Genomic DNA, 23,713 nt, shown 5'->3' on the forward strand with positions numbered 1-23,713 from the left:
GAGGCAGTCTAAGTTTAAAGTGATACTGGCAGTATACAAGCAGTGGCTACCTAGGCCATGGGGCACCTATAAAGGAGCCAAGACAACTGAGACATGCCAAAGTTTAATACATACCAGATCTGGAAAAGGCAGTATGAAGAAGTATCATAAACTATCCCATTATGTATTCTATCCTGGTTACACACCGAAATGTTAATATTCTGGATATGTGTGGATGCAGTATGAAAATCACCCGGTTGTTTTTTACTATTGTTCACATGAAATTACATCTGCATTCTCTACTGTGCTTCCTCCTCATTCCCCATCAGCACCCAGGACAAGGTGTTAAAGTCCAGTGTCAGTGTAGTGGGGCAGACCAGTGGTGGCATCTCTGCCACGCTGAGATGATCCAGACCACCTGGAGATGCAGGCCCAGTGCTTCCAAGATCACTGGGAGATACAGGCCCAGTGGTCCTGAGATCGCTGGGAAGACACAGGTCCAGTGCTCCCAAGATCGCCCAGAAGCACAGGCCTAGTACTCCTAAGATGACCCAGAGACACAAGTCCATTTGAGGTTTTCTGTGACTTTCCTTCTTATGCATTTCCAGACCCATGGTCTTCCAACTCCCATGTATTCTAAGTGTTATGGATCAGAAACACTAGTAACAGTGACCATAAGTGATCATAACTATGTCTATAAACTCATTTAGTGATAGGCAATTCAACACTTAATATAGACCCAGGCTCTCTAACCTTATGTCCCGCCTCCCTGCCACATGTGGTCTCACGTAGAAAAGAAGGGTTGATCTCCAGCACCTGTCGTCTACCAACACACTTGAGGAGAAAACACACTCCTCTTCTGGGGGAGGACCATCCTCCCAGTCGGCCTCCCCTTGCGCTGTTAGCTCCAACAGTGTGATGTGGCCACCTCCTTTGTTAGGGAGGCTCAGGACACAGATGTCTAGCAAAAGACAGGAGCATTATCTCCAACTGAGTGTGTATTCTCAACCAGCCTCCAACATTAGAGTGACAGGCACTTACAGCAATATATGGCTTTTTCATGGGTGTTAGGGATTTGAACACAGGCCCTCTAGCTTTCAAAGGAATCATTCTTGTCCACTAGCAATCCCTCTTTAGTTCCCATTACTATTCCTCCTCTATCACAAAAAGGTCCTTCATTATTCCTACTTCCTAAATAAAACTATGACATTTTGCACTTACTCCGTGTGTGTGTGTTTATGTGTGTGTGTGTGTATGTGTGTGTGTGCGTGTGTGCGCAGTGTGTATATAGCTACACAAGCACTTGTGTGTAGCAGGCTTTCTTGGACTGCCAGCCTACAAATCAAGACATGGAGACTTATTATTAGCTATGAATGCTCATAACTTAATTTACCTTGTTTCTCTTTATCTATGTTTTGCCTCTGGGCTTTTTACCTTTCATTCTGAAGGTCCTATTCCATGTCTCCCCAGCTGGCAGCTGCCTGGCTGGCTGGCCCAGGGTGTCTCCCTCTTCTTCTCCCTCCTTCTCTCTTTTCATTCTCTAGGGCCTAAATACTGCCTCCTATTTATTTACTCTGCCCTCCAGCCCTGTTATCCCTCTACTGCCTAGCAATTGGCCATTCAGATTTTTATTAAACCAATCAGGTGCCTTAGGCAGGCATAGCAACACATATTTACATCATTAAACAAACGCAGTATAAACAAATGTGTCGCATCCTTACATGGTTAAAGTAATGCTCCACAACACTTGTGTGCATGCGCATGCAAGGCCTGAGGTCAACACCTGGTACCTTCCTCAAATGCTTACCACCTTTATATTTTGAAAAAGGGTCTCTCATGGAACCTGAGGCTTGCCAGTTCAGGTAGGCTGGCTAGCTGGCCAGTGAGTGCCAATAATCTTCCCATCACTGTCTCCCAATAACAGGGTTATAGGCACATGTAGCTTACGTCTGGCTGCTACACGAGTGCTAGGATTTGAACTCACATCATGTTGCATTCACAGCAAGCACACTTACCCACTAAGCAACCTCCCCAGTCCTACACTATAAATTTTTTTAAAAAATTTCTACTGAGTCATAAACACCTTGAGATTGAGAAAAATATATATCAACCTCACTAACCAACTGAAGAAAAAGAAAACTCTATTATAGATAATTTTTATTGTTGTATGTAGAAAGGAAATTAAACTACCAAAAAGGAAAGAAAACACCAAAAAGTTATAATTTCCACACAAATACCTTTACTGATAGTCCCTTATTTTTCAATTATCTTTATATGAAACACCCATACAGATTTTGATTAAAAGACTAGAAAAAAATACAGTAGGATTACAAGTATTTTTTTCTGCTTATCCATATTTTCTAACTTCTCTGCAATCACCCCTCATAAGTTCCATGGACCAAAGACTTTACGTGAGCCAAATTAAAATAACCTTGTAGATGCAAGACTAATACGACTTTGACAACGATGTCTGTTTTTAAGTTGGCAATGGTCTACAACAGAGCGGAGCAGACAGCATCCCAGAGGATCGGAATTACATACAAATCACTTCTCTGGGTAAGAGCGTGAGCTTTCAGAAACCCACTGAAAACTGAGATGCAAAATGAAGTCCACTGACACCAATAGAAACCTAAAGGCAAGCTCCCAACATCTACAGCTCACCAAAGAATGAAAGCACATAAATAAATGAAGGAGGAAAGGAAGAAAAGGGCGCGCTAATGCCTTGAGCTTTCCAATTCAGGAGGTCAACAATGAAATATGACCCCAATAAGGCAGGAAAATAGGAGCTGTCCACTTTTGAGGTTCAGCATAAATATTTATGGAACTTCATGCTTCACAACCCTTCATGCTCTTAGATTACATTTTTATTTCTTAAAAACACAGGAACAGAAGAAAAACTTGGAAAAGGTTCTCAGATGGAAAACAGTCCCAGCCATTGCCTGGTACAAAGGCCCCAGCATGGAGTCTGACTTCTGTGGAGTGGCAGTTCAGGCCCAAGTCAGTCTCTCTCCTCCTGCTCTCCCCATGCCTTCCATTTGGTTTTCTGGTTTTTCTTCAGTGTGAATGTGAGGAACAGCAAAGCACTGCACAGGAACAAAGCATGCCTGAGTGCTGCAGCTCTGTGACAGGAAATGCAAGTAACCCTGCCCCCAGGTCTCCTGGAACTGCTCTGGGGCACACATGCGGGATGGAGCCAGGACATAGGGATGGTGGCATCTTCATCAGACCTGAGAATACTTTTCGGCTTGAAGTTCTATCAGCATGGCTTTACATACAGAAAATAAATGGAGCTGCAAAACTTAGTTTAAATTTTGGTTAAATACTATGCAGTTACCACGAGTTTTCTTTCTTAGAAATAAACTACTCTCAAAGTTAACTTACTGTTGCAGGGGGCATCCCAACCTCTTATTAAATACAACACAAAACTGGAAAACTATAAACCATAAATGTCTGAAAGTGAATTAATTACTGTGATTGTTAGCATCACCGTGAGAAACCGAATGAGGACTGGTGGGTGAGACGGCTCAACAAGCAAAGGGGCTTGCTGCCGAGCCTGGTGTCCTGAGTGCCACCACACCATGGAGGAGAGACCTGAACCTCTAAGTTGTCTTCTGACCTCCACATGCACACCATGGCGTGTGTGAGAGACCTGAACCTCTAAGTTGTCTTCTGACCTCCACATGCACACCATGGCGTGTGTGTGTGAGTATGCCTGCTCACAAGCATGTACACACACGGGCATGTGTGAAGTATGTATGTTCACACACACGTACACACGAGGGCATGTGTGAAGTATGTATGTTCACACACACGTACACACGAGGGCATGTGTGAGTATACATGCTCACACGCATGTACACACACATATGGGGGTGATGGCTCTTCCTTGCCACAGCCAGGTTCCACATGTCAACATATGGCCTGCCAGAGTTTCACAGTTTCCCTCTGCTCTCTCACTGTGCACACATGTTCAAAGTTCCACACAGGCATCATCTTCATTAAAAGTCTGCCATGCTTACAAGCACTCAAGGGACTCAGCAAATTTTAAGTTAGTAAGCTCATATTTTAAATGGCAACTCTATAATACATTCAACAGAAACCTAAAAGTATGTCAAATAGAGCAAACCAGAGACTGATTATATCTGAAGAAAAATCAGTGTTGGGCTTTATAGAACTCAGGGCAGATGCTACAAAGAACATCCGGGAAACACTGCAACAATAGACTTTTGAAAAGCAGTTTACTTGCATTTTATGTTACTTTCTTTTTCTAGCTCCCTAAATTCTCTTTAGAAAGCAGACTTCAATTAACAGCTAACATATTTTTCTATGCCACCATTTAAAATTAAGAAAATCTCTATAACTCCACAGTTCATTTATGCATCAAGCCTGCCATCTTCTGGTTACATATGGAACGACACCTACTGGTGAACAAGCAATATGGAAATCCTACCTGTATCTTATATTGAGACAGTTTCCAAACCTTTCTTCCTTAAGTGGTTCCCCTCACTTACAAAACCACCCTATAAGCACCACAAGAAAAAAAATAAATCTCTTCAGGTACTGGGCTCTCTTGAGAGAACCAATACTGCCCCTAGCAGTAGACTGCAGATTAAGTGAACAGTCTTTCCAACAGAAATCATTATAGTGACCTGCAGGCCCTGGTAGTAAACATTTAAGAATCGTTATACAAGGCAAAGACCTCCTTCTTCTATACTCTCCACCACAGCAGTGAGGCATGACTCAAAAGAGGATTGGAAGCCCCAAGCATGAATCTGTAGATTACTCTTAAAAAAGAAACCAGCAGATGGGACACACTATAATACTAACTGTCATTTCTATAACACACCATCACACAATGATAAATGTACTTTAGGAAGGGACCTCCTCAGCTAAAGCGTATATGCGAGGCGGCATGCTTTCTGTAGCACACAAGTGTCACCTGCATTCCCTGGCTTGTGGTTCCTCCTTCCACCATTAAGTTGTCAGTTTGGAAATCAGATCTCCTGGGTCCAGATGCTTCCCTTCCCCCTTGGTGTAGGATGCTTGGGATTATGCTGAGCCCACCTGATGATCTAGGAAATCCTAGCTCTCAATATCCCTAATCCTATCTGCCCAGTCTCTTTTGCAAAGTAACATTCTCAGGTTTCATGAATCAGGAGTGGGGGCATGATGCTCTCTAAAATAGAAACAGTAGGGCTGGAGAGATGGCTCAGAGGTTAAGAGCATTGCCTGCTCTTCCAAAGGTCTTGAGTTCAATTCCCAGCAACCACATGGTGGCTCACAACCATCTGTAATGGGGTATGGTGCCCTCTTCTGGCCTGCAGGCATACACACAGACAGAATATTGTATACTAAATAAATAAATATTTTTAAAAAATGGAAACAGTAAGTTCTAGAACATGACATTCTTATTTTAAGAAACAAAATTATCTGCATTTTCTGCCTCAACATTTTTTAATTTTTATTTAATATGCATATATTTACATCATTCCTCTCCTCCTGCCACTCCCCAACTCTATCTCAAATTCAGGGCTTCTTTGTTTTAGGTGTTTGCTGGTTTGTTTCTGTCTGTGTGTGTGTGTGTGTGTGTGTGCGCGCGCGCACTTGCATGTGCACGTGTGTGTTGAGAACTAAACTATTAGGAGGCACATCCCTGAAAAACACTAATTCTCTCCCTCTCCAGTCATTAGTTGCCTGTTGTTCTCTGCCTAAAAATGGAAATGCATGAGATTTTCCCCATCCATATCCCCATGTTAGCATGTTAACTGGTGTAGGCAGTCATACTACTAAGATTTTTGGTGTGGGAGGTCCTTCTGTCTAGGTGTTGCTTTTATTGGTTAATGAATAAACTGGCTTGGCCTGATAGGGTAGAAAAGAGCTAAGTGGGGAAAACTAAACGGAATGCTGGGAGAAAGGAGGCGGAGTCAGAGAAGCCATGTAGACCCACCAGAGCCAGATGGAACTTTACCCGGTAAGCCACTGCCACGTGGGAATACAAAGATTAATAAAAATGGGTTAAATTAATATTTAAGAGTTAGCCAATAAGAAGCTAGAGCTAATGGACCAAGCAGTGATTTTAATTAATACAGTTTCTGTATGATTATTTCAGGGGTAAGTGTAGGCCCATATTTCATATAAAATAATTTACAGGCAGACTCATTGGCCACTAGGCAGCTGCAATCCTGCCAAACAAGCAAGTCAACCAACTAACGAAGGTCAGGATGTATGTCTCCTTCTCCTTTGTTAAAAATGTAGATTGCCTGTGGAGAGGTGTTTTCCAAAGCTGGTGACTAAGTTGCAGGTGTTTCCCAAGCCCCATGTCCCCCAGCAAGAGAATATTAATGAAGATTCACCTTGGTTTACCTGGGGGATAAAAGGTGTTTTGTATAATAAATGCCGGTAGTTCTTTAGGATGGAGAAAGCCTGAGATGCCCTTCTGTTATAACTGTGTGAACTGTGTCTCGTTATTTTCTCACGCCTCCATACTGGTCCAGTTAGGGAAAATAGTTTTCTATGTTGGGGCCTATGGGCATTGACAGGTAAGTGGCCAGGAACAAACAAGCGACCTCCTTCCTACAGATTTCATGGGTAGAGCTTCCTGTCATGTCTAGAAGACACAACTTCACTGCAGACATTATGGTCCTCTGGCTCTTACGATCTTTCCACCCCATCTTCCACTATGTTCTGGACGTAATGGCTGTGCTGTGGATTATCAACTGGGGCTGGGCATTCCAGTCCGTTGTCCTCTGCATTTTGACCAGTTGTCTGTTTCTGAAATGGTCTCTGCTTAGAAAAAAGAAGCAGCTGCAGCAGCCTCTTTGATGGGGGGCTGGAGCTACACCACCCGTGGGTCTGAGGATAAGAAGTCAGAGTAGTGGCAGGAATTACAAGGGTCAGAGAACGGTAGTAGTAAGTTCTTTTCTAAGATCTACAACCTCACCAGCCTTGGGCAGTTGTGTTTCCAGAACCAGGCTTGGGTTCCCTCCTGTTGACTGGGCCTCAAGCTCAATTAGACAGCTGTTGGCTACAGCCACCATTAGGAATAGCTTGCCATGCTGGTCACTGTTGCAGTTCACGTGCATCACAGCTGTGCAGGACTACTGATTACTTTTTCCCCTTGGTAGCCGGGATGTCACCTTCTGCTACTACGGTACTCAAAGAGGAGACATTTGGGTAAGGCCCAGCCAGATTCCTCTAAGTCTTGTGTCCGAAGTGCACGGTGTCTTTAATAACTGTCTTACCTTCAACTTCTGGGAGGCAAACAAGGGCAACAGCAATAGCCTACATTGTTGGGGAGTTGTTTGGCCTCTCCTAACCAACAACGCAAAAGAAGGTTTCTCATAAACTGGTAATGGAGTTTTTGTTAGACAGGCTATGGCTCTTGTAGGGAATATTGTCCTCCAAATGGCATAACTGCACTTAAACTACACACACACACACACACACACACACACACTGTATAATTTTAGATAAACATAGATTAATAAGATTCCCTATGGCCTTTTCAAAGATCCTTAGTGTTATTCTTTCACTCCTTCCTAGGGTTCCTAGGTCATTTTTATTGGAGAACATTTCTACAGGACTGGTGGATGGGGGGTGGGGCACTGTCTTGACCTCTTATACTGTTTATTTTTAAGGAAACCTGGGCATGTGGATGTCTTTGGTTCTATGTTTGATGTGGACACACAGACTGGGCCCCACCTCTAGCTGTGGGTCTGGGCTTGGTATGGGAATTGGGCAAGGTGCAGGTGGGCTAGAGTCAGGCAGACTCACCAGGCTGAGCCCAAGACAGGCTGTGCAGGCTGTGCTGTCCCTGTTGGTTGAATACAGCACACGCAGAATACGGTCAGATGAACACCTGATTGATGCTTACTACCCAAGTCCTGTACTTTCTCGTCTCCACTTCTGTCATTTTTATACATAACATAAAACAGCAAATCTCAGAGAGGTGCTCCTGGCAATACACAGAAACACCTCCTCGTTAATCAGCATCCACAGTGTTTTATTGTCCACTCACAGCCAAGAAATCTTCAGCAAATCACTCAACTTCTTTAAGTTTAATTTCTCTGTATTCCTGTCTCAAAACTGTAAAAATGTGTCACCACAGCAATTTATGTGGCCTGGAACCAGAAACAACATTTATTGTACTCTGCGAGATGCAAGGCTGAGCGCTGTGTAAAACTGCTGCATTGTTGCATCCCTGGAAGAACAGGCAGTGAGGCAGCATGCAAACATGTCTGTCCAGGTGGGCAGAGCAGCAGCAGCTCCATGGAACAAACAGTGCAGGAGTGGGAGTACGTGCATGGCACACACAAGAGAGAGGAGAGAGTGTGTGGGAAAGTCACAGCTCTGTCTCCCATCCATAATCTGAAAATAGATGATCCACATCACAAGTCCCCAAAATAGTCCCTGGCCATTCAGTAAATGAAACCAACCATTTTTTATATGCTCTTCAGAAACAGGATTACCAGTTCTCACTGTGCTCGGTAGCACCTGTCGTGTACCAGCCATATGGAGACACTGGACATCACAGCACCACAGACCAAGGCAAACTAGTGACCCGGAATTTAATTCATTATCTTTCCAAGAACTATATTCTAACCAATCAGAAGGGTAGCAGATGCCAAGTTTTGGTAGACATTAGGGAGAAAAGTTAGCTTCAGAAGCTAGTACTGTCTTAAAAATGAGTTTTGTCTCTGACAAAAGTCGGGCTCACACAAAAGTACCTAAACCTAACTTCCTTTAATGCTGCTGTCCTTAGAGAGAAGGACTCAATTTTCCTATGCACAACACAATGGCAATGACTAACCACATTACACTCTCACAGTTCCAAACAATTCCTTCAATTTCATCATAATGTATGAACATCATGTTGTTACGATAAAGCTCAACTTAATTGTCTTCCATAAACTGATACTGTTCCAAAGCCCAAAGTTAAATTAACACAGCTTCCCTTCCTTCTTGTATTCTAACTAAACAGCATAATCAACAAAAGATGCTGTCAGGTCACAAATCAATGCCATCTGAACCAAACCTGCACACTGTGTTAGGAAAGGGAGAATTTACAAGATGCAAAACCTGCAAGGGTCAGAAGGGACATGGGCAAGAAGCCTCCATCAGATCTCTCAGGGTCCTCAGCATTCACGCCCCATAGTGAATAACCACAGGTTACATCACTCCGTGTAGGTGATGCCAAATCAGGGTGACTGAGCCCTGACTGCCCCCTACCTCTTCTTGCTGGACATGAGGTGCCTCGGACAGCTAAGAAGATGGGGTGGTGTGAACTACATGGAATCATTAAGCTCTGCTGGGGAATTATCCAGCTGGCACTCAACACACATCAGTCAACAAACACACTACTGTTTAGAAGCTCTTCTGTGGAACACCTCTTTCTCTGCTGATTCCTCGTTAGCCTCTCTGCAGTTCACCGTCTTCCTCTGTAGCGGCCCCTCTGGCCCTAGCAACCTCTGGTTTACCACGCTCTCCTTACCCAGACAGCTGCCAGACAGTGATCTGGAAGGCACAGCTAGGATAACTGTCGTCACTCCTCTGTGCAGATGGCAAAGAATGAAAGGCAAGCACACCTTACCAGACCTGGCAGATTCTCTCGCCTGCAGTCCCTCCTCACCTAGATGGCCCCGTCACAGCACACTCCAACCATCACGAACTTGCAATTGCATGGCAAGAGCTCTCCAAGACTTTTCTTGATTCTACTCAACAAACTATCACACTGTGTAACACAAGGCAATAAAGTTATACTGCATTCCTATTAAATGAGATTTTAGCTGCTCTTGCCACAAAAACAAACAAACAAAAATAGTAACTATGTAAGGCGACAGAAATGTTGACTTATTTTACTACAATGACCATTTTACTATCTTTGCCTATTCCATAATATCAATGTATGTATCTTAAATATGTACAATAAAATCTACTTTATAAGGAAGTCAGGAACAGGGGCGATGGCTCAGTGGATAAGGCACTTCCTGTGCAAGAGCGAGGACTGGAGTTCAGACCCCAGAACCCACAGAAAATCTAAGTAGGCATAGTGGCTGCCAATAATCTCAACATTCAGGAATCAGACAGGGGATCCCTGGGGCAAGCTGGCTAGCTGAACTAGTTGAATCGGTGAGCTCCATGCTCAGCAAGAAAGCTTCCCTCGATGAATAATCAGCGAAGGCACCTGATGTCAACTTCAGGCCTCCACATGCGCGCATGCACGCATGCACACACACACACACACACACACACACACACCACACTAATTAGGGCTCACATGTGTGCCCTCAAACATGCATACACATATATACACATTACACAAACTACACGCACACAAAGTAAATTAGTTAAATCCATCAGACTCAACAATTAAGCATTCTGTAAGACACTTTCTAAATCAACATCCATCACTCATTTCAACCCAGACAAAACCAACTACACCTTCCTTCCCTCAGGCTCACTCTGCCATGGACTGCCTTTTCTTAAAACGCCTGGACACGTGAGGGTATTGTGTGTCTCCTGACCATTTTCTGTCCCTCTACTTCACCTTAGACATGGGAGACGCAGATCATAATGTTAGGCACGAACAGCAAAGGTGGAGAAAACTAAGCTGAACGCAACAACAGTAAGTAAACAAACAAACGGTCTAAGAAAGGATAGGGCCCTTTCATAAGTTATAAAATGTAACAGAGTTGGGCTACTTTTACTGAACAACTTTTTATATAATTCTATGGATTAGATTTGCTAAAAGTTGGGTAGGGGTAGCATAGTACTCAGTAATCCCAGCATTCAGGAGGCAGGGCAGGCGGATCTCTGAGTTTGAGGCCAGCCTGGTTTATAGAGCGAGTTCCAGGACAGTCAAGGCTACATAGAGAAACCCTGTCTCAAAACAAAACAACAAACCAACATTTTTGTTGTTGTTGTTGTTGTTGTTGTTGTTTTCAAGACAGGGTTTCTCTGTAGCTTTGGGAGCCTGTCCTGTAACTAGCTCTTGTAGACCAGGCTGGCCTCAAACTCACAGAGATCCACCTACCTCTGCCTCCCGAGTGCTGGGATTAAAGGCGTGTGCCACCAACACTCGGCCAAACCAACAATTAAAAAAAAAAGAGGGGCTGGAGAGATGGTAAGAGCACTTGCTGTTCATGCAGAAGACAGAGTTTCAATTCCCCATACCCATGTGGTGGGTTACAACCATCCGTAACTCCAGTTCCAGGAATCCAACGTCTTCTGGCCCCTGGGACATTGCATGAATGTGGTACACAGTCATACATGCATATAAAACACCCACACACACAAAACAATAATATTAAATTAAATTTTAAAAAATAGAATTGCTAAGAAGAAATAAAAGTCTGCCTACTTCCTATACACAGTGCACTGCGTGGAGAACGGGCTCCCAGGCACACAGGAAGCAGCGAAAGGTGTCCTTGAGCACAGGCATGTGCTCACACTCATCAAAGAAAAGAGGCCAGGCAGACAGCAGTTCTGTTTTAGCTTCTGCAGGTTAAGCTCACATTTCTACCTATTCGTGTTCAACTGTAAGCAGCTCCCCGCACAGCATCATGGTGAGTTCCTTCTGAACCAATCATTACAATGCCTGGGGCCCAGGAGAAGAGATTCTACTACTCACTCAGCTATGCCCGATGACTCAGTCACACAGCTGAGCAAGGAGTCAGAAAAATACTACAGCTGCAGGAAGGCCTCGTGGTGCACGCTTGGAATCCAGCACTCAGCCTGGGCTATACAGTGAGATTCTAGCCCAAAAAAGAATATTTAACTATAAAAGGATGGTTCACATATATTTATGACTATTTCAACATCTATCATGAATAATTCAAAATGTAAAATTCTTTTCAAAAGTTTCTAACTTGGAGCTGGAAAGATGGCTCAGTGGTTAAGAGCACGTGCTGTTCTTGCAGAGGACCAGGTTCTGCTCTCAATATCCACTTGGTGGCTTACAGCCTCTCTAAGTACAGTCCCAGACCATCCAACGCCCACTTCTGAGACCTGGATGCAGATATGCACATACATACACTCAGGCAAACACTCTTACACATAAAGTAAAATTTTAAAAAATCTTTCAAAAAATATTGTTTTTAACTTTTCTCCCATTCCCTTGCTCAATGTTTCTTCTTGTTGTTTTATTTTTCTATTTATTTGTTTACTTATTTAGAGTCAAGGTCTCCCTACATAACCCTGGCTGGCCTCCAGTTCACAGAGAGCCGCCTCCCTCTGCCTCCTCGTGCTGAGATTAAAGGTGTGTGCCACAACAGTGAGTGGTTCTTAAAGGTCATATGAACATCAATTATTCATTTTATTTTTATTTACGTGTTCACACATAGGCGTGCACTCAGAGACTCCCTGGAGCTGGAGTCCAGATGGTGTTGAGCAGCCTAATACAGATGTTGGGAATGAAATACAAGTCCTCTAGGGAACAGCACGTGTGCGTAACTGCTGAACCACCTCACACTCATGCATGATACTAACAGGACAAACAGAACAGCTTACATCCATCCCCACCAGGGAAGACACGGCAAATACCAGCATGTGCTCTAAGCTTTGTGTCTGAGAAACATCCTTCAAGTCCTCAGCGCACTTAGCCAAAGCAGATCACTCAGTGGAAGCCTAACTCCACTCTGTCCATGAGAGTCTGAGCAGACTGAACACAGCAGGTCCAGCAGCCTTTGAGCTCCTATAGGAGGGAAGCCTTCACATAGCATGTCTTCAGCTAGAACACTCCAGTAGCACAGGCCTTTACGAAAGCTCTAGAGCAGGTTGCAACGTTCACACAACATCCTTTTACAGAAAAGCCAAGTCTAAACATATGAGTACTGGTCCACCCTCCAAGAGAATCAGTCTGTGTGTGTCAGTGAGTACCAGCACCATCTGGGGTTCTTGTTTACCTTGCAGAGTCCCCACTACCATCTCCAGAGACTTTCGTTTGTAGCCTGCCACATGGCAGCTGCTTCCGTTGCAGAGGCTCCTCAGGTCACATTTGACAAAGTGCTGTTAGAAGATGGCAGAATGGCGCCTACGAAACAAGATCTAATTGATTGATCTGCTTGTTTCAGTCTTGTGTGGGAATGGGTTTGAAAAGGACAATCAACCAGCATCCATGTGGGGACTTCTATGACATTGCACAAACATTTAATTCACATGGGTTCCTTTTGGATACAAAGAACTTTCAATGTTCTTCCATTTCTAAAAGTAACTGGAACCAAGCTCCAAGAGGCGTAAGCTTCAAGAAAGTCAAATCTGAAAACCATTAAAGAACATCCCCACTGCTAGACTACAGTGCCCACACCATTAAGGGAAAGGGAAAGCTGCCGTGCCTTGGACCTCATTACGGATTCTGCTTCTCACAGCCTTGTTCTGTGTGTGATGAAAACTAGGCTGGGAAATAATTGAAGTAGGGATTTAGAGATTTGGTATAGCAAACTTCCTAATAAAAATGGCACAAACGGGACTCTTCTTGCTGTGGTTACATATTAAATCTTATTTGATCGATTTCTCTGTATTCCAAATTGTAAGCAGAAGGCAGAAGGTTGTGATTAATGTCATATTGATTCATCATTAACATTTAATCAAGCCACTACCATAGCAACAGGGAATGCTTATTACTGTGGCACTGTTCTTTTCTTTCCAGTTACCTTTATTGTCGCTGCACCAAAGAAACTGCGGACATATTCAATAGCAACAAAACATGGTATTGTTTCTATGAAATCTGTCGGCAGCATACATAACCAGCCTGGATCAAAGGGAAGTGCTGCCAAGTAGTGCTGCACTGAGCTATTCCTTATGATCTAGGCTGCTGCAGAATAATTTTCTATTCCTTTTATTTTACAAATGAAATTGTATTTCCCCTATGTCCACTTGTTTCTTTCTCTTATTTTTAGCACATTTACATGAAACTGAAACCCAAAGTTTGTGTTCTATGAAATGGAAACAAGATACTAAGACAGGAAAGAAGTAATACGTAAACTTGTTAAACAGTTTAACAAACGAATTCTGGATGTCAGGGAGGTTTTCCAATTAAGTTCCAAGACTATTAGCACTTCAGAATAGTACTTCTGTAAACTTCAGAAATCTGGCAAACTTTTTTAAGTTCTTATTTTTTTCATGAGAAATTCAAACATGTAGGAAATAAGATCATATCTACCCCTAAGCCCCATTTGTTCCCTTCAACTCCCATATCCTTCTCCCATGTCCCCCTCCTAACTTCAGGTCTTTTTAGTAACTCAATAAGCCGAGTCAGTGCTGCCCACACATCCACAGATGCAGGACTACCCACCAGGACAAAGAATCAGACCAGTGCCAATCCTTAGAAGACTAGCACACAGCCCTTCAGAAACGGTGGGCCTTGAGATCATCTGCACCATTCAGCAAACTTTTTAATAAAATAAATCAGTTTTACTGTCACATACAGTATTATTTTAATTATGAGTCTTGTATGGGTTTTTGCCGGAGAGGGAAGGTGCCACAAAGGGCAAAGGTGTCAGATCCCTATAAGTGGAGTTACAGCGGGTTGTGAGGTGCCGGGTGGGTGCTGGGCATTGAACTCAGGTCCTGGAAGATCAGTACATGCACTTGGCCACTGAGCCATCTCTCTAACTACACTCCCTTTAAATCAACTCAAAGTCCACAGAGCCCTCACTACATGCGCCCTGCTGGTCGGTCCTCCTCAGCTCCTCTGGGAGTCCCGGAGGAGCCCCTAAGAGGGGCAGCGATGACACCTGTCTGAGCACTGTGTCCTCACTCTCACAGCTGCCTGGCTCCTAAGTCCCCCGTGTCCCCAACAGTCTGCACAAGGAAGTCCTATGTAAAACCTCCAGTTCATAAAAAATAATAACTACAGATCTCAAAGCATTAGACAGTATAACAGTTTCTACAAATGCGGACTTTGAAGGTCGCCTCTGCTCTTGGCTCCTCTTGCCCTCCTCTGTGACCTGGTTGCCAGAGGTTTCTGAAACCATCAACTGAGCAGTCATGCGAGTCCTTCACCACCATGACAAAATGAAACTGAAACTTTCTAAAGCCATGCAGCCAAATTTTTCCTCCTTTCAGATTAATTAGATTAATAGGGTGGCCACAGCAACACAGCAGTGTTTCTAGCTCTATAAAACCTGTCAGTAAGCTCAAAGGAGTGCGGCAACTGAAGAAAGCCTAGCAACAAGGTCTTCAGGCATCAAGGTCTCGGGCGAAATGGAATGAATGGCTATGTTCTATTTTGTTTCTTGCTTTCAACAACATATTAGAAAATATAGGTAAAATGAACAGCTTCTGAAACTATATTTGAAGCAGAACAATATCACATGCAAATACACAATAATGGCAAGGCAAGGGTGTGGTTAGTGGTAGGGTACTACTTACTAGATGCAAGGCTCTGGGTTCATGCTCGGGTGGGGGGAGTAAATTAACAGAGGAGGGACTGGGGAGATAAATCATCCAGTGAAATACTTGTCCCACGAGCATGAGGATCTGAGTTTGACCCCCAGCGCCCATGTAGAATGCCAGGCCCTGTGCTCCACAAATGGAGACACCAGATCTCTGCATATTACTGACGAGCCAGTCTAGTCTAACAAAGTCCCGGGTCCCAGTGAGAAACTGTCTCCAAAACCAGAAAAGCATCTCAAGGATCATGACCCAAGGTGGATCTGTGGTCTGCACACATATGTTCATGCTTGTCAACACATACACAGACATCCACACATCCACATATAAACACATATATACAGAAAAATAATAGGCAACAGCTATCATAAAAACAACTCTAAATGCACTTAAACATTCACAGACAATTTTTCATTAAAATATTCAAAATTAACTGTATATAATGAGGTCTACTATGAAAACATAATCAGAATTGATTTAAGCCTAGAACAAAAAGTTGGAATCGTTGAGACTTCTCCAGTTGCTTTTTTTTTTTCAGTATTATTCTGCCCCTCCTTTCTCTTTCTTTCTTCCATCCTTTTTCTTTTTCCCCCTCTCTCTCTATTTTATTATTTATTTTTTGAGACAGGCTGCTCACTATGTAGTTCCAGTTAGCCTGGAATATGTACTACGTAGACCCAGCTGGCCTCATACTGCTTCCAAGTGAGGATTATGTGTGGATTGATTTTAAATTAATAAATTGTTAAAATGACAAAATGTCCTAAATTAATGTATAGAATCAATGTAGTAACTCTCTGCTTTCTTATAGAAATGTACAAGTTGATTCTGAAATTCACACAGAAACAGGGATCCAGGGCTGGAGAGATGGCTCAGGAGTTAAGAGTGCGTGATGTATAATCACAAGGACCAGAGTTAAGACCCAGCGCCCACATAACAAGCCAGCTCCGAGAGAATGCAATGGCCTCTTTTGGCTTCCAGCCCTGTGCACACATAAGAGGAATATGCCCGGTACGGTGGCGAGTGTCTTTAGTCTCCTCACTTGGAAGCAGTCTGAGGCCAGCTGGGTCTATGTAGTACATATTCCAGGCTAACCGGAGCTACATAGTGAGCAGCCTGTCTCAAAAAATAAATAATAAAATAGAGAGAGAGGGGGAAAAAGAAAAAGGGTAGAAGAAAGAAAAAGGAGGGGCTGAATAATACTGAAAAAAAAAAGCAACTGGAGAAGTCTCAACGATTCCAAGACTTATTACAAGGTTACAGTGTCCTGGGTAAGGACACACAGAGATAGGCCAGAGCTCAGAATTCAGAAATAAATCTCACTTTGATAGTCAACTGGCTGTTGACAAGAACTCTAGGGTCACTCAGTGTACAGCAAGAGTCCTTCCAGTAAAGGTATTAGAAAACTTAATACTTGCATTCCAAAGAATAAAGTTAGGGGCCAGTGAGATAGCTCAGCAGGTAGCTACGCTTGCCATGTATTCTAGTTTGGTTTCTGTTATGATAAAACACTGAACAAAACCAACTTGGGAAACAAAGACTTATTTCATTTTACAGATAGTCCTTCACTAAGGGAAGCTAAGGCAGGAACTCAAGGCAGAAACCTGGAAGCATAGGTCATGGGGGTGTGTTTCTTACTGGCTTGCTTCCAGGCTCACATCCAGCCATCTTTCTAATACTGCCCAGGTCACCTTTCTAGAGATAGTATGTCATGCAGTGGGCTGGGCCGTCTACATTAATTAGGAATCAAGAAAATACCCCACAGACATACCTACAAGTCAATCTAAAGGAGCCAATTCTTCAACTGGGGTTCTTCCTAGCTGTGACAAGTTGACAACCAAGGTTAGCCATCACATCACACACACTTGACTACCTAAGTTTAATCCTCAGATGCCTCTGACCTCCCCACATGCATATGGTGACACCTGTACTCAAATGCACATACACAGTAAAAATAAACTTAAGAAAGAATAAAGTAAGACCACAAGCTCATACCTGCTGTGGGATAACCTCTCTGTGTGCTATGAATATGTTTTATTATCACTGGTTACTAAAGAAGCTGCTTTGGCCTATAGCAAGGCAGGATAGAGCCAGACAGGAAATCCAAGCAGAGATATAGGGGGAAGAAGAGCAGAGGCAGGGGCAGATCCCAGCAGCCACCAGAGCAACAAGATGTACTTACTAGAGAACAGGTAACACCATGAAGCCATGTGGCAAAATATAGATTAATGGAAATGGGTTAATTTAAGTTTTAAGAGCTAGTTAGTAATAAGCCTGAGCAATAGGTTTGTAATTAATATTAAGCCTCTGATTGACTATTTTAAAAGCAGCTGCAGGACCAGGCAGGACAGAAAAGTCTCTGTTTACACATACTATATACAAAATTCAACTCAGAATGTAGCAAAGACCCAAGTACAAGAGTTAAAACTATAAAATGTGTATAAGAAAACACAAGTGTATCTTTATTAACTCAGATTAGGTAACAGTTTCGTAACAATGATGCCAAATCACAGAACACATACACTTGACCCTAGCATGCTCACCACAAAGCCACACACACACTTAACTCCAACACCCTCACTACAGAGTCACACATACTCGACCCCAGAGCCCTTTAGTGGTTTGAAAAAAAATGGCCCTCAAAGGTTCTGGTACTATCAGAGGGTGTGGCTTTGTTAGAATAAGTATAGCCTTGTTGGAGGAAATGTGTCACTGTGGAGGCAGACTTTGAGGTCTCATATATGCTCAAGCTTCACTCAGTGTGACACAGTCTACTTCCTGTTGCCTGCAAGATGTAGGACTCTCAGCTACTTCTCTAGCAACATGTCCACCTGCATACCACCATGCTCCCTGCCATGATGATAATGGACTGAACCTCTGACTTGTAAGTAACCACTTCAATTAAATGTTTTCCTCTATAAGAGTTGCTGTGGTCATGGTCATGGTCTCTTTGCAGCAACAGAAACCCTAAGATGAGCCCTCACCACAGATACACACAACTTGACTCAGAATCTAGAGAAGCTGAACCAAATGGAAACTGGAGAATGCATGGGCCAGTGGTCAACACACTAAACCAATGAGCAGTGACAAAGCGGCCAGCAGCGGCTGCCGCAGTGGCTGCCCTGCACCCCACTTCTGTTCACAGCCATAGCTGCTACTTCACTTTACCTTCATTTCTCTGTGACTAACCACGTGAAACTGTTCTGTAGAAGCCATTCTGGGAAAAGTAGTTCCAACTCAGCTACACTAATACAAACAACATTGACCAAACTTATAGATATCCTCTTCCATCTCTTTAATTCTATCGTACAATGACATTTTAGGGCTGCCTCTTACAATAATATACAATGGACTTTTCTTATATCATAAGACTATCTTTAAACTGTCATGTTTAATCCATTCTTAATTATTGGGATTTTACCACTTTCGAAATTAAATAAAACAAATGAAAGCAAAAACCGGTGGAGGCAGGGAGGTGACTCAAGCATAAACATAAAAAGCTGGAAGTAACGCACGCACTGTGAGCCCACAACTGCTGGAGCTGAGGACAGGAAGATGGGGCTGGCTGGGGCTTGCTAGCCACAATCCTAGCTCCAGTTTCAGTGAGAGACCCTGTCTCAAGGGACTACAACAAAGGTAGAGCAGGGCACCCAATGTCGTCCTCTCCTGGTGCTGCATACAAGGGCACAGGTTCACAGGCACACTTGTGTATACACAGCACACACACCTAAAGGCACACATACGCACAAAAAGAACTGTTAAAGCCTAGTCTGTAATTTTTGTAGTCAAGAGGCTGAGGCAGAAGGTTTGATTACAAGTTCAAGACCAATCTGAGTACATAGTAATACCCTGACTCAAAGGGGGGAGGCTTTAAATTAAATAAAATTCACATAAATATGTTTTAAGGAGATAAATACTTGTACTCTAATATAGTCATTACACAGTAGAATCTGATACAGTGATACAGAGTTTGTATATCATTTTAAAGGCTTTTAAATTTGATACTTAGAACCAAAATAAACAACATAGTGTTAAACAATATATGTTTTAAAGTGTTGCATTAAAAGGTACAATTTTTAGATTTTTATCAGTTAAAGGACACCTAAATTTTAAAAATGAAGCAATTCCCTGCACCAGCAAACACAATTTGCATTTCTGAAATACTTTATCATGTAGCCTATTGCTTACCACTTCTCCTGCAGAGGCAGCCAGCATGTGCTTCACGGGCCTGAAGTGTGAAGCTGAGTCGGTGTGCAGCAAACATTTCACATATTCATACGTGAGAAAAAACATAGCAGCTGAAATGTAAAAGTCTCTTTTAAGTGTAAATATCTCACCTACTAAGTAATGTCTTTCAAAAGCTGCGACAATAATAATTAAATTATGAGATAATAACTAACAAGTACACGCCTTTTTCCACCCTCTTATAGAACTATCAAGTCTGAACTACATTACTGGCCTTGGACTTGGAGAAATGCAGAAGACATGATCCCTATCTGAGTACACTCAGAGGGTAGCCTGGGCACTGCCATGCTTCATTTCCTAGCAAACTTCTCAGAAAGGACTGTGGGCTTCACAGATCCCAAACAGTATTACATATAATCATGAAAACAAGCAGCTGAGCTACACATAGGTTAAGACCTTAAACACATAACTTAAGTAAATGTCGATTCTACAATGTTTACTGCAGAGTATACAAAATAACTATGCTACTTTTCACTACTTCAAATCATCTTTAGAAAACGTGGAAACAATCAACAATTTCATTAAAAATGGAAGTCGGTGCCAGGCTTGGTAGTGCACACCTTTAATTCCAGCACACTGGAGAGAGGGCAGGCTGATCTCTGTGAGTTTGAAGCCAATCTAGTCTATATAGCAAGTTCCAGGATGAATAGACACGTTATACACTGAGACTATCTAAGGAGGAAAAAAAAAGGAAATCAGTAGAAAGCTACCTCTATTGCTACAATCAGAGTTGCACACGAGGCTTTAAAACTTTCTGTGTACTACCAATCAAGAGATTTATTTTTACCTCTTTCATAAGAGGATACTGAACAACAAATTCATCTTCTGAAGGACATGAGAGCATTAAACACTCAGAAAAACAACCCGACAAAGAAAACTGATGGAGGAGAGTTATCTGTCTATGTTTCTTTCATTGGTTAATTAATAAAGAAAACTGCCTTGGCCCTTTAAGAGAACAGAAAATTAGGTAGGTGGAGTAGACAGAACAGAATTGTGGGAACAAGGAAGTAGAGTTGGGGAGACGCTTCAGGCAGTCGCCATAGGAGTCTCCATGCTGCTCCTCTCCGAGATGGACGCAGGTTAAGATCTCTCCTGGTAAGCCACACCTCGTGGTGCTACCCAGATTACTAAATATGGGTTAAAGGAAGATGTGAGAATTAACCAATAAGAGGCTGAAACTATGGGCCAGGCAGTGTTTTAAAAGAATACAGTTTCCGTGTAATTATTTTGGGTAAAGCTAGCCGGGTGGCGGGACACAGCCCGCCGCTTCTCACTACAGAAAACCATCTCCCAAAGTCCCCAGTGTGTAAAGGGCTGCTCGCATGAGTAATTACAACACAACAGCTGTGACGTCACTGTGTCTGGTCTATTCCCATGTGTGGTTCCTCACACTGTTTCCCCCACTTTGGTCCATTCACACACGTCCAATATAAGGGCTCTACAGCATTCTGCTCTATGTTCTGCAGGTGCCTGCATCCCCTAAGCCTCGCCCCATACCCAGAGAAAGGAGGCAGCTGAAGGTTCCTAGGTTCCACCATCAAGCACTTCAGGACTGTCATTTATAGCTACTTTTGTGAAGGAGAGACTTAAGTTCCGGCCCCTGCCACACAGGTAGCATCCAAAAAGGCTCTAGAGTTGGAAATGATGGCACAGTGCAGCTCTAAAAGCTCTGAGCAAAAAAGGGAAGAGGAGGTGAGCTAGCCATGGCCCCCACTTTAAACCCCCAAAGAACAAAGCCCCAGCCAGACTGGTGCTTCTTCTATTATGTTCTTGTCCAAAAACGAATGAGGCTCTTTAAAAGAGCTCCCATACTCTCTCAATCCCTTCCTGTGCAGCTGATTCTGTTCTCAGAAATGTCCGGGGTAGCGGATGGTTACCAGTGGATTCTGCACCCAGACTAGACAGAGGCTAACCAATAACAAAAGGACAATGTTTTCACAATGAAAAGTTTTGACTCATCCAAAATTTATAGAAAACCCCATTTCTAGAAGGCTTTGCTTTGACTTTGTCTCCTGTACTTTGTGGTATAAAAGGCAAAAATTTTGAACATAGCCTTCCTAGAGACAGACTGACACACACAAACACATATGTTTATATATGCTCATGCGTGTGTGTGCACACACACACAAAATCAAAATCCTGTATGTAAATGCCTTGGAGAAGAACATAAAACAGTCTTGTGAGCTTAATCATAGTACAGTGTACCACATACACCACCGGTGATGTCACACCTGCCTGAACCCTAACTGTAATACGTAAGAGAGAGTGAACCACAAAAGCGACAAAAACTACTGACCAAAGGCTATGAGCACAGAGCATAGTCCTCTGCACATCACCTGCTCAAAGGTCCTCAAACTTATCTACAGAGGAGGATTGCCCTGGGGTTTCAAACTGCCAGCGTGTGGACACACCTGAGACTAATTATACCCCAATTCCTGCAGGTGGGCCACTGATATCCATGTGGCTTTAAGCTGCTTGTTGATCAGGTCATTTTACTTGGGACAACCCTGAACCTTTGTCCATACTAAAAATTGTGCACTATACATGCATTATACAGTGAGGGCTCAACAACAGCTCATCAGTCTTCAAAGACTAAGAGTCAAGGGTCGCCCAAGTGACTCCCTGAGGATAGGGAAGAAAGTGATGTCGACAACAAAAGGATGGAAAGACTACCTTTTCTCTGCACTGATGGGCACGTGAGCGTCAGGTTAATATAGTCACTCATTATCCTGGAAAAAAAGAGAGAAAACGAACCCCAGGATTTAAGAAGCTCCTAGAGCCATGATTTTGTGGATGCAAGCTGTGTATCATTTTTGCTAGCTAGTTCGGTTTACTTTTGAGCATTAAAAGAATCCACTGGGGACTGGGAGATGGAAGGTGGACACAGCTCAGGGGAATACTGCTCACCATGTGCAAGGTCCTGTGTACAACCCAAAAGAAATATAAAGCACCCATTAGTAGACAATTAAAATCGGTAAGTGCTGAAAACAGATAAACTCAGGAGTATTAAATGAAACACATAATCCTCATTATCCCATGAAAATACCAAAAGTCACGACAGGACTTTAAAACTCAAACAACAGGCATTGGCAGGAGAGTATCCAAAACAACCCAGCGAAGGGCCATGCTCAGCAAAGAGCAATTTAAGGAAATACCTCTCCGTCTCACCTGCTCACATTCCCAAGCAGGCACCATCCAACCAGCTCTATGCTGGGCTCACCTAGGAGGCTTCCAACACACCTTTATAAAGCTGCCCAAAAATTCTGGCATGCAGGCAAGGTTAAAACCACTGCTCTAAGAGATCATGATGAAAAGGCAACATTTTAAAGATTCTAAACTGGGGATTTAAACAGCAAAACCATTTTTAAAAGATTACCTTCTTTTTCTGTATAAACACCCTGGAATGGAATCTACAACACTCTCTACATTCTGTTTAAATATAATCAAAGAACAAAACATAAATCCAGAAGATCGGCTGTAATACGTAAGGAATTTTCTGTAGGTAACATCTTAAACTATTCTGAAAATAAATCCACTCTCTTGGCTTCTATGCACTGTGAATATCAACACCCTTACCATTAGGAAAGGACCCAACAGCTGTAGAAGGGACGCCAGCATATATTCCACGGAAACCACCAGCCTTGTTGAATCCTTGGGGACTCTGCAGCCTTGTCTTAATAGTATCCAAAGGAAATAAGATCAAGTCAACAGAGGCACCTGCTACTCCTCCAGCCTGTGCAAAACGAGGGGAAAGAGAGAAGAGAACAGTGAGCTCTCAGGCATGGAGGACAAGAAAGCAGCCTTTTCTCCTTCCCCACACTAGACAAGTGCTCCACACCTGAGCTACAGCCCCAGCCCCAAGAAAATCTTTAAACAGCTTCTCACATCTTTGAGTCCACCAATTTCTTTGCAATACTCAAAGGACTTGCATTTTTTAAAAAAAATTTATTTATTTATTATGTATTCAGTATCCCTGTCCTAGCCGGTTGTGACAACAGTGAATTTTAGTGATGACTACCATAGCAAGCTATCCCCAAAGGTGCAGGAGTGGCAGTCACATCTTGGTAGCAGCCAACTGCTGTCTAGTTGACTTAAGATCCAC

At 43.0% G+C, this 23,713-nt stretch overlaps 1 protein-coding gene across 6 annotated transcripts in view; it reads right to left on the reverse strand.

Annotated features, from left to right (window-relative positions):
• Positions 1–23,713, reverse strand: part of Slc25a26 (solute carrier family 25 member 26) — a 112,800-nt gene that overhangs the window by 83,866 nt on the left and 5,221 nt on the right. For 2 of the 6 annotated variants that reach the window (XM_038318398.2, XM_038318397.2), the window contains exons 2-3: positions 23,188–23,344; positions 19,555–19,664 (exon numbers count right to left, since the gene is read on the reverse strand). The exons of 1 other annotated variant lie outside the window; for it this stretch is intronic. In XM_038318398.2, the coding sequence (XP_038174326.1) occupies positions 19,555–19,664; positions 23,188–23,344 (267 nt within the window). Of the gene's footprint in view, positions 1–19,554; positions 19,665–22,284; positions 22,336–23,187; positions 23,345–23,713 lie in introns of those variants that run through there. 3 more of the 6 variants (XM_038318400.2, XM_038318401.2, XM_038318399.2) reach the window with 3 other exon arrangements.

This window comes from Arvicola amphibius, chromosome 2 (assembly GCF_903992535.2).
Source record: "Arvicola amphibius chromosome 2, mArvAmp1.2, whole genome shotgun sequence".
Classification (NCBI taxonomy): Eukaryota; Metazoa; Chordata; class Mammalia; order Rodentia; family Cricetidae; genus Arvicola; species Arvicola amphibius.